This window comes from Leiobunum rupestre, chromosome 11, assembly GCF_980474605.1.
Source record: "Leiobunum rupestre chromosome 11, qqLeiRupe1.1.hap1, whole genome shotgun sequence".
NCBI classification, from domain to species: Eukaryota; Metazoa; Arthropoda; class Arachnida; order Opiliones; family Sclerosomatidae; genus Leiobunum; species Leiobunum rupestre.
Genome location: NC_143394.1, coordinates 13624400 through 13640987, shown reverse-complemented (window position 1 = coordinate 13640987; position 16588 = coordinate 13624400). Strand labels below are relative to the sequence as shown.

Below are 16588 nucleotides of genomic sequence, written 5' to 3'. Positions count from 1 at the left end.
ATTTGTAATTTGAGCAAGAATGAACCGTACAATAACGCCATTTTGCTGGTGTAGAGTTCTTACTAATACGCGAGGGCAGAAGAAAATAGGGGAAGTACGTATCTGTAGCTTTGAGCCATAGAAGTCGTCGTGTGACCCACGAAAATGCCTTTTTACGCATAATAAACCAAACTGAAAAAGTAGTTCCACTTTTGTTTTGATTCAACTCGGCTATAAACGACGAAAGCAAATACGCCTTAGCTCAGTTAGCAGAGAATGAGAAGGACATTATGTTACAATTGTTCTATTTAAGAAAAATTGATTTTTTAAACGATGTATTCATCCGCGATTTCCCGCCAAACCGTTTTGGCGCGAAAATTCGTGAAAAGTGACGCCTTTCCAAAGCTGACTAGAAGCGTACTTCCCCCTAATTTCTTCTGGCGAGGGTTAACAGTTTCAATCGTCTGTTTGCGGATTTTAATTATTTTAAAATGATTAAGAATTTAGTTTCACGTTAAAAATGGTTACCTGTCTTGTTAAAAATTGTTCGATTAGTTCAATTAGAAATAGAGACCGAATATTGTCTTTTTATTCGATACCGAAGGTAATTGTAAAAGGGAACACCACAAAGGCCTAATTTGATAAACTTTGCCAACCTCTTTTCGTAGATATTCCTGTCGTCATTTGCTATTTATGTAAATAACCTGGGTTTAAAATCTTATCTGGTTTTGCTTAAGGCCCATAACGATATTATTTTTTTTTAAACTTTAAAGCAAATAAATCTAATTTTCGTCAGTTTTGTCGCTTCAACAAAATGGATACCTATATAGTAGCTATCGGCGAAATGTTTTGAGTTTTTGACTCCCCACCCGGTTTCCATGGAGGGGACATACTAATTTTCGCAAGCAAACTCTTTTTGCAAACTTTGCGCAAGTTTTGATATTTACAGAAATAGCCAATAGTTCGCAAATCAAATACTAATTTGCGAAAGATTTTTGCAAAATTTTATCAGACATTGATATTTTCAATTCTAATTACCTCAGATATCATAGTTTGCTAAAATATACTATTTTGCGCAAGGTTGTTGCAAACGTTTCCCTATTATTGGTATTTTCAATAAAATATACCTCAGATATCATAGTTTGCAAAAACCTTGCGAAAAATAGTATATTTTGGCAAACTGTGATATCTGTGGTTTATATTAGAATTGAAAATATCAATATCGATGAAAAGTTTGCAAAAACCTTGCGCAAAATAGTATATTTTTGCAAACTATGATATCTGAGGTAAATAGAATAGAATTTATCAATATCTGAAAAATTTTGCCAAAATCTTGTGCAAATTAGTATTTGATTGGCGAACTATTGGCTATTTCTGAAAATATCAAAACTTGCGCAAAGTTTGCAAAAAGAGTTTGTTTGCGAAAATTAGTGTCTCCCAAAAGTATTTTGAAAAATTAGATATGAATTCCAGCAAATAACATGATCAATATAGAAATATGGATAATTATCTCGTCACAGATATAAAATCTACTTTTGGTCACACGAACTCAAGCCAAATAATATGACTTAACTTAATGCAAAGGTATTACCAATTTACAGTTTCCTTGGTTAGTCACACCAGAAGTTTTTAGCATACTCTTACGTGAGGGAATCTAAAATTAAACATGTACTTCGAGGCAATTCGCGACCGAAACGAGTCTATGTGGCGTAACGGCTCTAGCTTCTCCTAGGTAGCGCCTATTATCTAGCGTCTGCTACTGACAAATTAAAAACTCATAAGAACGTTAAATCTTAAATAAACTTATCAAAATATAATTAAATAATGGAAGATTTTTATTAAAATGAAAGTATCATTACTTATAAAATCAAATTTACAAATAACGATTAGGAAAAGCTAATAGTGTCTAGCTGCTTTACCCATTACGTATCTAGGTTTCAATGGCGAACCAAAGGGGGCGTAGCGATAGTTTTCGGTCGCGAGTAGTAATTTTTATAAAGTAACGTGGCCTTATTTTTTTAATGTAGCTCTTTCGTCACAGTCTCTTACTTTTAGAAGTCTACAAGCGCGCGCTACAGTCGCCAGAGGAATCTAGATTTTTCTAGTGCACGTGCTAATCGCTCGTGCGGAAAAAAATAAAGCTGTGTCTTGTGACGTAAGAGCAACATTTCCACAAGTTGGGCAAGACCACTTTCAATTTTTTTAAATCATTTATTTTCAATGAGAGTGAAGAACCCTAGTAAAGTATGGTTGAACACGTGGAAAAATTAGAAAATAAATTCGACTTTTACGCAATAAAATCTTTTATTCTTTTTTATTCTTTTTATTTATTGTGTTAAAGTCCAATTATTTTCTAATTTTTCCAACTATAATATACACAAGCCAAAAACGCACGTAAATTTCAATTTATGATTAAACAGTAAAGAAAACAGAATGTATCTATACTTACAATTTACTTGCAGCAAAATTCTCTTGCTAACTGAATTTGGAATGCCATTAGACGCTATGCACAAATAAGCGCCCATGTCTTCGCGTGTTGCTTGACTTATGTTCAGATAATCACCTTCAACGGTTTTAACTGGAAAAACATTAAAACGAAAATATTAGCTCAACTAGCATAAACAAGTCGTTAAAGTCTGAAAACTAGTGCCACCCCCCCCCCCCCCGCTTTTGCCTCCCCTTCTTGAAAGTGTCTAGACATTATAAAGCTAATTTAATTTGGTTACAAAAATAATTTATCTCCAAAGACGGGGGATTGGGTGGGTGCTACTTTATCAGGCGTCGCGTTGATGAGCAATCAATAACGGGTAACCCCTAATGATGTCCCTCTTCCCGACGGCTCTGCACCCTGGCGGTGAAAAAGAAACCCTTGTTCATTTTGCGACAGGTACAATTTTCTTTTAAAGATTCAAGAAATTCTATTCACAATATAAAACAAGATGCGTCAGCCAATAATAAACTTTTGAAATCAAATTGTTTATACGATTTTTGCGTAATGGTTTTGAACAATTTTCATTCTATTAAAATATTTTAAATCGTATTACAAATATTAAAATTATTACTGTCCGTGGATTTCAAATATATGATAAAATAATTATATACAAAATACAAAAATCCCACATTGATTCTGTTTTATAAAATAGAATATATATTTACCGACAGTAAAAATATAGTAATTTAAGCACTTACTTAAAATATTTGGGCTGATTTCATTTCACCATATGAACAATAAATTGTGTTTTAAATTGAAAAAATTTAGATGATAGTTTCTAAAACTTAAATTTTCGAGATACGGTGTAATTATTCAAAAGTAAGTACCTAACTCCTAATTTAAAGTTATGTTATTAAAATAGAAGTTCGAGTAATTAAATAAAATTTTAAAATTCGCGCCATCTGTTCTAGGATGAACTCGAGCGATTAAATTACTTTCTAAAAGAGGAGACTAATATTAACAAAAGTCAACCGTCCGTCCATCTTGCCAAATTGTACTAAACGATAAATTTCAAAACCAATTTGATATTAAAGTAAAAATTAACCAATAGCGGGGCTGGCAGGGTAACTCGATCGGGCTCTGGGGTCCGCCAAAGCCACTTCCGTCGATTAAGGTGGTTTTTTTTTCATTCCCCATTCTTACTCCGACGGCTAAAACGGCGAGGATTGTTATGGCGAGGATAGCGCCCTCTGGCTGTGGAGAGTTTTTTATACCCGCCTTTCCGAGTCGGTGAAGCTCATTTGGGCGATCTGGGCGAGCGCAATCGAGACTTTTATTTGGTTGGAACCTTATACGACGGACTATATCGGCTGACTCTTTCTTCCCAGGGCGGCGCTACGGGGCGCTGGGGTGGTTTATTGGCGCGCCTCGACAAACAGGATAGAGGCGCGACACCTAGCGGTAATTGAGGGAAACTGGTGTTGGATTCCTGTTGACATTACCGGGCTTCCGGCGGCCTGAGAGAGACCCGGAATTGATTTCTTTGCCGTCTTCTCTCCTCCAGACGATGGAAGGTGTCGGGTAACCTTTGGCTTCGCATTTCAGGCTGACCCGAGCCATTTCGTCCACCACGACGTCCGAACTGGTCTCTTCGTCCACGAAACTCGGAGGCACTTGAAACGGACACGAGGAAAAACATTACGTTAAAAGATTATATCTTGGATGTCTCTAATCTCTCCTACTTTAATAAAACTTTCTGGGACATATGTTAAGCTTACCACATCATTTATGAACTAGAAAACTTGGTGTTCTAGCATATAACCGAATTCCTATTAGACCGAATCAATATATAGCCAATATATGTATGAAAATAGCACCAAGTTGGCGGGGTCCCATTCAACCGAATGAATAAATATACAATATTTTCAAAGAAATATATCCCTATGAGTTAGGGTTAGGGTTTGGTTTGGTTTAGGGTATAAGTTTGGTTTAGGGTATGGGTTTGGTTTAGGGTATAAGTTTGGTTTAGGGTATGGTTTTGGTTTAGTGTATGAGTTTGGTTTAGGGTATAAGTTTGGTTTAGGGTATGAGTTTGGTTTAGGGTATAAGTTTGGTTTAGGGTATGGGTTTGGTTTAGTGTATGAGTTTGGTTTAGGGTAGAAGTTTGGTTTAGGGTATGGTTTTGGTTTAGTGTATGAGTTTGGTTTAGGGTATAAGTTTGGTTTAGGGTATAAGTTTGGTTTAGGGTATGAGTTTGGTTTAGGGTATAAGTTTGGTTTAGGGTATGGGTTTGGTTTAGTCTATGAGTTTGGTTTAGGGTATGGTTTTGGTTTAGTGTATGAGTTTGGTTTAGGGTATAAGTTTGGTTTAGGGTATAAGTTTGGTTTAGGGTATGAGTTTGGTTTAGGGTATAAGTTTGGTTTAGGGTATGGGTTTGGTTTAGTGTATGAGTTTGGTTTAGGGTATAAAATTGGTTTGGGGTATGGGTTTGGTTATATGTTACGTTAGGTTAGATTAGGTTGCGTTAGGTTGGGTTAGTTTGGGTTGCGTTAGGTTAGGTTAGCTTGAATAAAATGATATTTAATTATTGCATATGAAAAGTTCCTCGTAAATTTATTTGAAATCCACCAAATTGGTAGGATTCGGTCCAATGGGAATTCAGTTGAATGGGAGACAAGCAGAAAACTTTATAAGATTTCTGACCAGTATGGAATAACAGAGAAAATACAGAAGACAATGCGTCCATTTGAAATTACGGGGTACTTTGGAATAATAAGCCTCTGGTTATATTTTGTTAGCCATTTCTGAAAATATAGAGCCACGTAGTGGCGAACTTGGGAAATTCATAAGCTGATTAAATTTGTTCTGCTAAGCAGATGATTGGCTATCACCTAAAAGTAAGAAATCTGCTTAGCAAACAAATTACCTGACCTTTTGAGAAAAATGGTGGCTATTAAACCAATAGAAAGACCCTACTCTATATTACTTAAAAAAAATAATAATAATAATCATAATAATAATAATAATAATAATAATAATAATAATAATAATAATAATAATCAGTTAGGGTAATACCCAAGGCACCACCCTAGTCCCAAGTCATCTTACCACCTTTTAATTTAAATAGTACAATAAACATTCAAATTTTTTAAACACATTCAAAAGTAAGCCTACTTATTTTTATTTTACCGTATAAATCTAATCATAGGGAAAAATGTTTTTGATAACAACAAATGGAAATTTTCCCATTGAAAATAACATGCGATTCTGACCGATTCCTAGCCCCCCCCCCCCCCCTGTGAAAAATTTGAACAAATTTCAAAATTTCGAAAATGCCAAAAAAGAAAAAATAAATAAAAATTGACAATAACAACATCAAAATTGACCATTGAATAAATTCCCTTTAGGATTTTTCATCATACATGAACGTCTACCAATCCCCCGAGTTTGAACAAAATCGGTGGGTTACACTTCGGGATGTCTCCTTGTTAGCAGACGAAAGCCAGCAGCTAACTGAGGTTTTCTAGTTTGCCACTAGGTGACTCTATGTTAACTAAAAAGGCTAAGTCGTCTCTTATTTATTTGACAATAGATAATTTCTTTTCGCTTGTTCCGCGATTACGGAGTAGGGTAAGAAAGGTCAGGCTATGACGTCATTTTACTCCTATTCTCTGGTGGCGAATAGTTTGAGTTGGAGTAAAACCGTTTTTCGAAAATGACTGCCTGGGGTCTCTTAAGCAGATAAATTCTGGCTAGCAGACGACAAAATCCGATTTACTCTCTTTACTTCTCATTTTCAGAAGGAGTAAAAAGAGTAGCCCTAAAACACCGGAACAAGCGAATAGTTCATGCGCCGGAGTAATTCTCATCCCCGGAACAGGCGAATGAAACGTTTTAGAGTACACTTTTAGTCCGAGAACAGGTGAAAAGAGACCACCTAATAAAAACGTGCACTTCTGGTAACACGCAGCGCCACTTTTACCGGTTGTAAGAGAAGAAAGTAAGAAAAAGAAAAGGCTCAACCCTTCCCGTCATGCTCAGAGGAAAATAAAAACAAGAGGGGAAGGAAGAAGGGACGAAAAAAAAGCGGGAAAAAAATGACGCGATAAAAACCTATGAGACATTTTTTATCGGTAAAAGAGAGTCGTGGTGGGGAAAGACTCGCGAATGATGAAGAAGGGAGAAAAAAAACGTAGAACTATCCATACAAATGCCTCAACTTTGGGGGCTTTGCGTTTCCTTCCCCCACTCTCAGACGGGCGAGTCTCGGCCTGCTTAGGATCGAAATGGGGGACGGGACGCCGAGGGACAAAAAATCAATTGACTTTGAACTCTGAAAAATGACTAGCTCACTCTCTCAGGTCTCGCCTCAATAGGTTTGGTCTGGGCTAGAAAAGACGCAAAAAACGAGAGGAAACGCATTCTGCCTCCCCCTTCCCCCGTTATTTCCTATTTCCCAATGTACTTTGGCAGCCTCCGTTTCCCCTTCCTGACGAATTTCCCTCTTCGGCAAGGTGACAGTCCATTATACCTGTAGGAATATGATCCGCCAGCGCCCCCTATTCCCAGCGACAACGCCAATCTAAAACCCGACGCCTTTTATTTTTAGCTTTTCTTAAATCACGGATGCCTCTCTAAAAAACACAACCTTTTTTGCGGTTAAATTTGAATAGTTCCTTTCTCTTTCTTTGGCTCACCATCTCAAGTTTTGGCTCTTTTTTCATCCATTTCTTGAGCCCTTTGGAGAATAGAAGAATTGGGAGCCAAATGCGGAGGTAGAAAACGAAGGCTTTTAGTTGGGAGGCGCGAGATAAGGCTTTTAGATTTTTCCCCCCGATTTTGAGTTTACGCGCCGACCCGGATTGCGTCCTCTCTTTTGGTGGCTAAAACAAATGTTTTTGGGAAACAGGTCTAAACCTGTTTTTGTTTCAGATTGAAAACGAAGTTTAAATTTTGTGTTTTTTTTTTCTGAAATTTGTTTAATGGCGCTTATTGGTTCGTTAATATAAATATTTCATCATGTTTTACGTTGGAAATTTACATATATTTCAGTGCTTTTTACGTAGAAAGTTTAAGAATAAGTTAATGCATATTTTACGTGGTTATTTTAAGAACATTTAAATGCATGTTTTACGTGGATATTTTAAGAACATTTAAATGCATGTTTTACGTGGATGTTTTAAGAACATTGAAATGCATGTTTTACGTGGATGTTTTAAGAATATTGAAATGCATGTTTTACGGGGATGTTTTAAGAATATTGAAATGCATGTTTTACGGGGATGTTTTAATAATAATTAAAACCATCTTTTAAGTGGATGTTTTAATAATATTTAAATGCATGTTTTACTTGGATATTTTAAGAATATTAAATGTATCTTTTACCTAGATGTTTTAATAATAATTAAAACCATCTTTTACGTGGATATTTTAAGAATATTTCAAGGGACACACCGGCGTTTGAATTTAACCAGTTTCACGCGCTTGTTTCCAGAATATGATGGGTCGTATCTGCTACCAAGTGGTAAATTTTTTCAAACTCGAATTCGGCCCTTTAGATGATTTTCTAACGCAGATATTTTAAGAATATTTTAATGCATTTTGCGTAGATGCATACCATATTTCAATGCATGTTTTACATAGATATTTAATTTTTCTAATGCATTTCGTACGTAGTCAGTTTAATCATATTTACGCAGATAATTTAAGCAGACATCAACGCATTTCTTACGTAGTCAGTTTAATCATATTTACGCAGATAATTTAACCAGACATCAATGCATTTCTTATGTAGATAATTTAACCAGACATCAATGCATTTCTTATGTAGATAATTTAAGCGGACATAAATGCATTTTTTATGTAGATAATTTAAGCAGACATCAATGCATTTCTTATATGCAAAAAGGGGCGAAATCCACCCGAGGTACCTTCCTATTTAATAATGTTAAAGGTAGATGGCGACACTATAAAGTTTATGAAAAATAAACTTTTTTTAAAAAGTTATTAATTTATTACTAAATTATATTACTTTAAATTCTTTTTAAAAATATATAATTTTTGTAATTTAAATTAACAATTAATTTTAACAGAAGTTAACATTCTCCGCCATAGATGGCACTATAATACGATTTTAAACTATCCAATCAGGGAAGATAATTTTGTATTTTTAATCTCGACAAAACCGTTCTCCACTAAAAACTCAAAACTTTCAACCAATCGTTGAAAATCAAAATTATGACGTCATGCTGCTATCAGAGCGCCATCTACTAACAAATAACGCCCTCACCACGTTACCTCGGATGAATATTACCCGTTTAAAGTCGTATTTGCCCCTTAAAAATTGTAAATCGATCTATAAAGTCATTTTCCGTAAGTAGAGATAAACATATTCTTAATATTAGTAAAACTTGAATTTTGTAAGTGAAGATGCTTCAGGTTTGCTCTCAGCTGGGGACTTAAGACGTTTCGGGAAAAGGATAACGGTCACTTTTATTTAAAACCACGCAGCGCCCTCTGTTATTTAAATCTTGAGGCTTACGGGGGTGTCTACTAATCCATGACGCCTTTAATCGAGTTTATTTGGAATACACTGCTCGTCTTAAGATCGGGTCGATCTCCAACTAATGAGCCTTTAATTAGAATATCTATCGTTCCACTCCAAACTCGGACGTGCGTAAGGATTACCATACATTGGCTCCATTTAATCCGGTTCCGGAAGAGCGGATATTTCACGAAAGACCCTCGATTATTGCGCTCTTCATTTATTATACAGATAGCTTTCGAGTTACGTCACCGACGCGCCCCGCCTTCAGCTGCGCGTAATATTGAAGCAAATATGGAAGAGGACTAGACAATCTTAAAGCAAGTGTCGGCTCTAGGTGAAGTAGCTCTTTTTTCAACAGATGTCGCCAGCGTCGAAATCAAAATAAGATGCTGAAGCTACATTTTGACCCAAAAGGCGGGACATAAAAGTATGCTTCGCGTTGATTGGCTCGTTTGTAAATTTGTCAATTACTTCAATTATAGTAATTGCTTACAATATATTTAATATGGGATATATAATTTACGTTAAAGTTCACTAATTAGAGTAAAAGTGGTTTAAATATAATACTCTATAATGGCTCTCTGACGACGTTATTGTTTCGCTATTTTGAATTTTAGCTTCCGTTCCCATTAATAGATGGCTCCACGCTCTCCACGAAAGTCATTTTTTTCGAAGATTCGGATAGATTCATGGCCATCTCTAATAACAGGGGTCTTTTCATAATACAGGTGGCAATGATAGAGCTGACAGTTGTTTTAAGGCTGGTTCTCTATTGTCTCGTTTTACCGCCTTTTCCCGTTGTTCTGGTGTACCGCCGCGACAAAATAGGACCTGTTTTTCAGCGAGTGTTACGCCGTCACGTGATAGACGCAAAAATTCGTAAGCCTACTCACGGCCAACTTTGATCTCGCGCTATAGCAGCCAGCCCTGTCATTAAAGTTTCTATGTTAATCTATGTAGAAAATATAAATTATGTGTAGAATTTAAGTTAAATAAAAATTAGAACTTTAGTCCATCAATAAAATTTAAATGTAACAAAAGGGTAAAAATCTATTTTGTTGTAATCTAAATATGTGTTTCAATTTGTGACGGAATTTCCCGCACAATATTTGTATTGTATATTTTGTTTCGGTCGAAAAATGTATTTCAACAGCGGTAAAAGCCACTCCTAAGGAATGTAAGCCAACGGATATTGGCAGTGATTATAAAGCGAAGAAGCGTCAAGAAACGCAGCGGGAGTAAAGACTCAAAAGTCAGATCGTCTTAAAACCTTGTACGGGACACTCTGAACGGCCCAACCCAAATCATAGGGCTAAAATAAGTTAGCCAACTGTTCAAAATAAAATAGCCATTTTTGTCGTAAAAACTTGTAGTTTATTATAGTACGGTGCGCGAATAATGGTTTAGATTTCCCGATACACTTATAAAACTATAGTCAGTCTAATCGAAATAGGTAGCGAGCTAAAATTATTATATTCTATCCGTGGTCTGGTTGGATTCCGCTAAGTTAAATTCATCAACCTACGAGCAAAGATATCCGTATGAGTTGAGCGCCCCTAGCGGAATATTAATTTAGAATAGTTTGTGCCATAGACTAATAAAGCTACATAGACAGGAACGTCAATGTTAAAAAAGTGTTGATCGTTTTGGGCGGTGGCGCCATCTAGTGGTCAGACCTGGACAACTTTTATAGAGCTTGTCACTGCTTTCAGATCAGAGTATTTTTATATTTTAGAAATTTTATAGTCACATAATGGATTTAACATTTTTATTTCTACTTATTTTAAAAAAAATTATCATTTTAAAACCTTAAAAGGACCTAATTATTTTATTTACACATTTTAAATTAAAGAAGGATAAATCTAGGATAGTCTTACATTTTTATTTATTAATTGCCTAAACAATTAATCCCTTTTTTTAAATTCAACATTTATAACCAAAAAAATTCTTTATTTGTACTTTAGGCAGGTACACACTCTCCGAACGAGAAAAAACTAATAATGTCCAGGTCTACACACTAGGAGCGCTGCCGTCGCGGCGAACGATTCGCCGTATTCGACGTTCCTATCTATATAGCGTAGCTTTATTAGTCTATGGTTTGTGCATTGAAGTCAATATCCAAAACTGTATGAGTTGAGCGCCAATGTCTGCAAATGGGTTGGCCGCTATAGCGTGCGATTAAAGCTGGCCTACTTTTAAAGACTTTCAAAATCGCTCCTTATATCACGTGGCAGCGTAACGCTCGTTGATTGGTCAAGCTCAAAGTGCTTCAAAAAACGGCAAAATATAGTAGAGATATTTTTATCTTCATTTTCTCGTTTACCGGCAGCGCTGGCGGCGGTAAAATCCGATACATTTTGTCCGTGTGTACAGTAACTTTCCCGTGCTCCAGAACAACAAGAAAATAGGGAAAATCAGGAACAACACTGCCCGTGACAAACATTGAAACTACTTGGCCAGAAACTAGATTTACCGCATTGGTTATTTTAGAGAAAAGCCGTTTGTAGCGAAGCGGTGTCCGATATTGGAAAGATTTCCCCTCAAACACGATCACCTGAACAATATAAGCGAACGATGTTATAATATATTTAGATCTAGCAAGAACTAATTTATGTATAAGAACGATCTACTGTAGCTTTGAAGCCTGCTGCACTCATGTACACTCTGTTTGAAAAGTCTTCGACAGCTGAAATTTTTGCCCTCTTTTTAATTCTGCTAGAAAACTATAATAGATAGCTCGATGAAACCAATTGCAACTTTCATTTATTTTCCAATATCTTTCGTTATTTATCGGTTTCGTCCGCCAAAAATTAATAGTTTGGCGGGAACCGTCGAAACTCATTTTTGACAACTGTTTAAATATTGGTTCTACGGCACTGACTCGCGCGTTTTTGAATTCACAATGGTCGGTTCATATTTAGAAAGTGGAAAAATTATCCCTCTACAACCAACGGTTGAGAAGTTATCGCGTTTCCAAATTGTCATCGAAGTTGCGTTATTTATAATCGCTTGATGAATTTTAGGTGTTTCCTAGTTTCGAGGAAAGTTTGGAAACGCTATAACTTCTCAACCGTTGGTTGTAGAGGGATAATTTTTCCACTTTCTAAATATGAATCGACCATTGTGAATTCAAAAACGCGCGAGTCAGTGCCGTAGAACCAATATTTAAACAGTTGTCAAAAATGAGTTTCGACGGTTCCCGCCAAACTATTAATTTTTGGCGGACGAAACCGATAAATAACGAAAGATATTGGAAAATAAATAAAAGTTGCAATTGGTTTCATCGAGCTATCTATTATAGTTTTTTAACAGAATTAAAAAGAGGGCAAAAATTTCAGCTGTCGAAGACTTTTCAAACAGAGTGTACGTTGTAGTTCCACCCCTTTTTTGAATTTTAAGTACAGACCGCCATCTGCCGAGCCACTGTGAAACTATTAAACAAGATTTAACATGGAGGGATCCGTAGATCCTTAATTCCGTTAACTCCAGCTTTATCGTTTCTTTTTATAAAAGGTGATATATTTAATGTTGAGTTAATTCTTAATAGTGAAATTCCAAACAGTTTCGCGATAATAATAACAACTCGGTGTCATTTTCACTTCCCTATGGAAATCAGAATATCGTGGGTTCGCGCCCGGCTCCCGACCGAACAGTTTTTACTATAGAGTTTTATTAATTTATATTTTATAAAACAAATTTAACATTTATTAAAAATTATATATTTTAGAAAATTATAATAATGAATTATTTAGAAGAGTTAAATTTCAATTTTGTAAAATTTAATTTTAAAAACTCTATAGTGAAAACCGTTCCGTCCGGAGTCGGGCGCGAACTCACGATCTTCAGATTTCCATAGGGAAGTGACTCATTTTTTCGAATCTGAAAGTAAAACTAAACCTCTAGACTAGCTTTAAAATGATTTACAATGTAACACTATTAATGTTTTGTATTATGTTTACTGTTATTAGACATTATATATCAATAACAAGTTAAAAAAGAAGTAATTTGTTTCAATTTCTAATTTTTCCGATTTGCGGAATATTTTCTGGAAATGTTTCCGGAAAATTAACTACACTATTTAGATCCACATCTAACGTTTTTACGCAATTGCTTTGTAAATGGCTAAAATGTTTCGCGATTCTCTCGCTAGGTAATTTGAAGAATTGAGTTTTGACTTATGATAGTAATAATAATCAGCTGGGCTAATACCCAAGGCACCACCTTAGGCCTAAGTCATCAAGCGACTTTTGAAGCCATTAATTCAGGGGGCCGGGTTACAATGCGTAGGAGGGTGGTGGCAAGCCCTGCATGCCACGCGAGCCAACAGCTCCGTACACTAACTAGTATAATCTTTATTAGTATACTTTTGCATTACGTTAAACGTGAAAAAGTAGGATGATAATAACATTTAGGGTACACTAAGCTTTATTAGGGAAACAAGCTCGGCTGTCCCATGGCAAAACGAAATATCCAACTTTTTTGAAAAAATATAGATGACACTAAATTTTGATTACTTAAGTGGTTAGCTATGTCTGGTAAAAGATTAAACACCGAAAGTTAAATAATAAGCTAATTATAATTAAAAAGCGTTTTGCCATTTTGCATTTCTGGTAAAATTCCCGTAGCAAAACAATCTATCTACAATTTTTGGTTCGTTTTGACATGGGATTTTAAAATCCCATACCAAAACGATATAAGTGCTGTAGATGGTGCGTTTTGTCATAGTTTTTTTAAGCTTATATCCGAGGCTACCGTTTTGCTCAACGCTTATAATTTTATCTGCTAGGTATTCTATCTAAATAGCTTACGGTTTTTTGAACGTGTCTATTACAAACTTGATTTCTCATTAGAGTACTTATTTATAAATGTAAATTTTAGTAACCAATTATGTATATGTCGAGAGGCAAACGGATTTTGGAGAACTCAAAGAAAACTACAAAAATCGTAAGTAGTTTCATTTTGTGATATATGTTTATGATAATGTATTATAAATCAATTATGGTGGTAGGTTGAGTAACATAAGTTATCTATTTGTTTAAATAGCAAAGGACAAAATGTTCAATGTATGCTCGGTACTTCGGCCTATAGGCCCGAGGGGCGAATACAACACTTAGGACTCCTCTTAGTTTTTCGCATTTAACTTACAAGGAGACATCCCGAAGTGTAACCCACCGATTTTGTTCCACCTCGGGGGATAGGTAGACCTTCATGCAACTTGAAAAATCCTAAAGGGAAATAATTCATAGGGCAACCGTTTTGCCATGGCAACGAAAAATATTTTTGACAACAAAAAATGGAAATTTTCTCTCAAACATTTGAACAAATTTCAACATTTTTATGGCAAAAATAAACAAAATAGAAAATAATTGACGAAAAAATTTATCAACTTTTGATCAATTTGAACAAAATGGGTGAAAATTATCCAAAATGGCTAAAATTGGAAAAATGTGAGAGAAAATTTAAAATTGTACAAACATTGAAAAAATATTTCGAAATTTTTTGAAATATTTTATTTTTTCAAAATTGAAAAAAATAATTAATTTAAATTTTTTTTATCAAAAGCAGTAAATTTGATCAAAAACGATTATAATTGATTGAAATATATTATTTGTGAAATATCGGAATAATATATAGATAAATTGGTGTATTTGAAAAATAATATAATTTTGGTCAATTTGGTCAAAAATGATCAAAATTCTAATTAATAGATCAAAATGGGCAAATTTTAATATCCCCGTGTTAATTAATCCAAGGTGTTAGACAGGTTTCAGAATATTGCTGCGCTCCCACCTTTGACGTAATTTGTCAAACGGTCTATTTTAGATTTGAATAATTTTGAAACCAAACCTAATTTGGTGATTTAATATTTTTATAAAAAAAAGGGCGTCATGCTTACCCATAACGTCCAGGAATCCAAGTTGACTGACCATAGGTTCTGTGTTTATTTGGCACATGTAGTAGCCCCTGTCATCGGGCTTCACCTTATTTACGTGTAGGAACCACTGCTTAAAATTATTGTGCGTTATTTTAATTCGGGGGTCTTTGATGATGACGCGCGTGTGTATCGTCAACAGTGTCTGGCTGTCCACCTTGATCCACGCCACCTATCGGACCAAAAAGGATCGATAAAAAGATTATATTAAACACTCATCCAATATCATCAGTGTCATTACGAAGTTTTTTGGGTTATTTAGAACCTACGAGTCTACTATCTAAGTTACTCTCACAAACAGTTTTAAAAACATAAATAATTTTCAAGTTTGTGGTACGTAGGAGCAACAAACACAATTAAGGAGAATGCAGCTAGCCTTTAAACACGCTTATGCCGTGTTGAGTACAAATTTCATTGGACGAGCCTTTACGCTGGACGTTTCACGGAGAGGGGGAAGACAATTTCCGAATTTTCACCATCCGACGGCAGCAGGAGCTAAAGCGTCTAACCAATGGAAACTGTACGCAAGAAAATCCACGACTTTTGACGGGTTGCGTTCTCCTTGTGTGGGGTGCTGTGTTTGTTGCTCCTAGCTGGTACAATCTCCTCCAGTGCTTAAGAACGTTTTGGCGATATAAAATAAATAGTTAATAAGGTACAGGGTGTTCACTAAAAACAAAAAAATGATAAATAACTGAATTTTTTTATTTAAAAATTTCTATGGAACATTCCTCGTACATTTACTACTGAAAAATTGAATGACCTTGAACCATGTGTTCAAGGTCATTCAAAAACTATCTCGAGAACCGTTGGGTTTACGGATTTGGTTCCAATTAGAAAGTTGTTGCTCGCCATAATGTTAGTTCATAAAACTTAGCTTTGACCAAATTTGACCAATCCGAAGCCAATAAATTGAAGTTTTGAGAGAAAGAATAATTAATGCCTTCCGTGACATTTCAATTGAAATGTTGAACAACATTATGAACTCCGTCGTTAAACGAGCTCAAGCATGTATCGTAGCCGACGGTGGCATAATTGAACCGTTGTCAACTATTCAGTAATTATTTGTTTAAGTCACATTAAAACTAATCAGATTATTTTATTATCAACACTGAATTCATTAACCTTCTATTTATCTGCACGAGGAATGTTCCATAGAAATTTGAAATTCTTAAAAAAAAAGTTTTTCAGTTATTTATAATTTTTCGTATTTTAGTGGACATCCTGTATAACCCATAGATAAGCGCTACTCTAGCTTTGTGTCATGTCGTTATACCTTACTAATATCAACACCATGCATTCTATGCATTAGAAGAACGATATAGTTTTCTACTGGATGTGTTCAACCAACCCACAAAATTTCAACCAAATCGGCTACCAATTACTCGGGTTAAAATTAATGGAATCCACCATTTACCAAGATGGCGTTGAATTTTAAATCAGCCCCACGTGTCTAGTCTAACGCGTGTGACGAACTAGAAAATGTACTGTGGCGCAATTTACACGCACTACATGTTTTAAGCGCGCGTTCCATTGTAGAGCTTAATTTCTGTATGTCTCTTTTTGTTAAATAATTATTGTAATCATGTGTAAACTCAATTAAAATTAGAAAATCAAATTAATGTCGGTATATCGCGTATAAATTTAAATAAAATCAATAAGTTAAAAGTGTTTAAAAATTGTAAAATTAACGAGAATA

At 35.2% G+C, this 16588-nt stretch overlaps 1 protein-coding gene across 2 annotated transcripts in view; it reads right to left on the bottom strand.

Annotated features, from left to right (window-relative positions):
- Nucleotides 1-16588, bottom strand: part of LOC149921395 (lachesin-like) — a 162396-nt gene that overhangs the window by 27409 nt on the left and 118399 nt on the right. For both annotated transcript variants that reach the window (XM_090163215.1, XM_090163216.1), the window contains exons 3-5: nucleotides 14854-15061; nucleotides 3913-4083; nucleotides 2429-2557 (exon numbers count right to left, since the gene is read on the bottom strand). In XM_090163215.1, the coding sequence (XP_090019341.1) occupies nucleotides 2429-2557; nucleotides 3913-4083; nucleotides 14854-15061 (508 nt within the window). The remainder of the gene's footprint in view (nucleotides 1-2428; nucleotides 2558-3912; nucleotides 4084-14853; nucleotides 15062-16588) is intronic.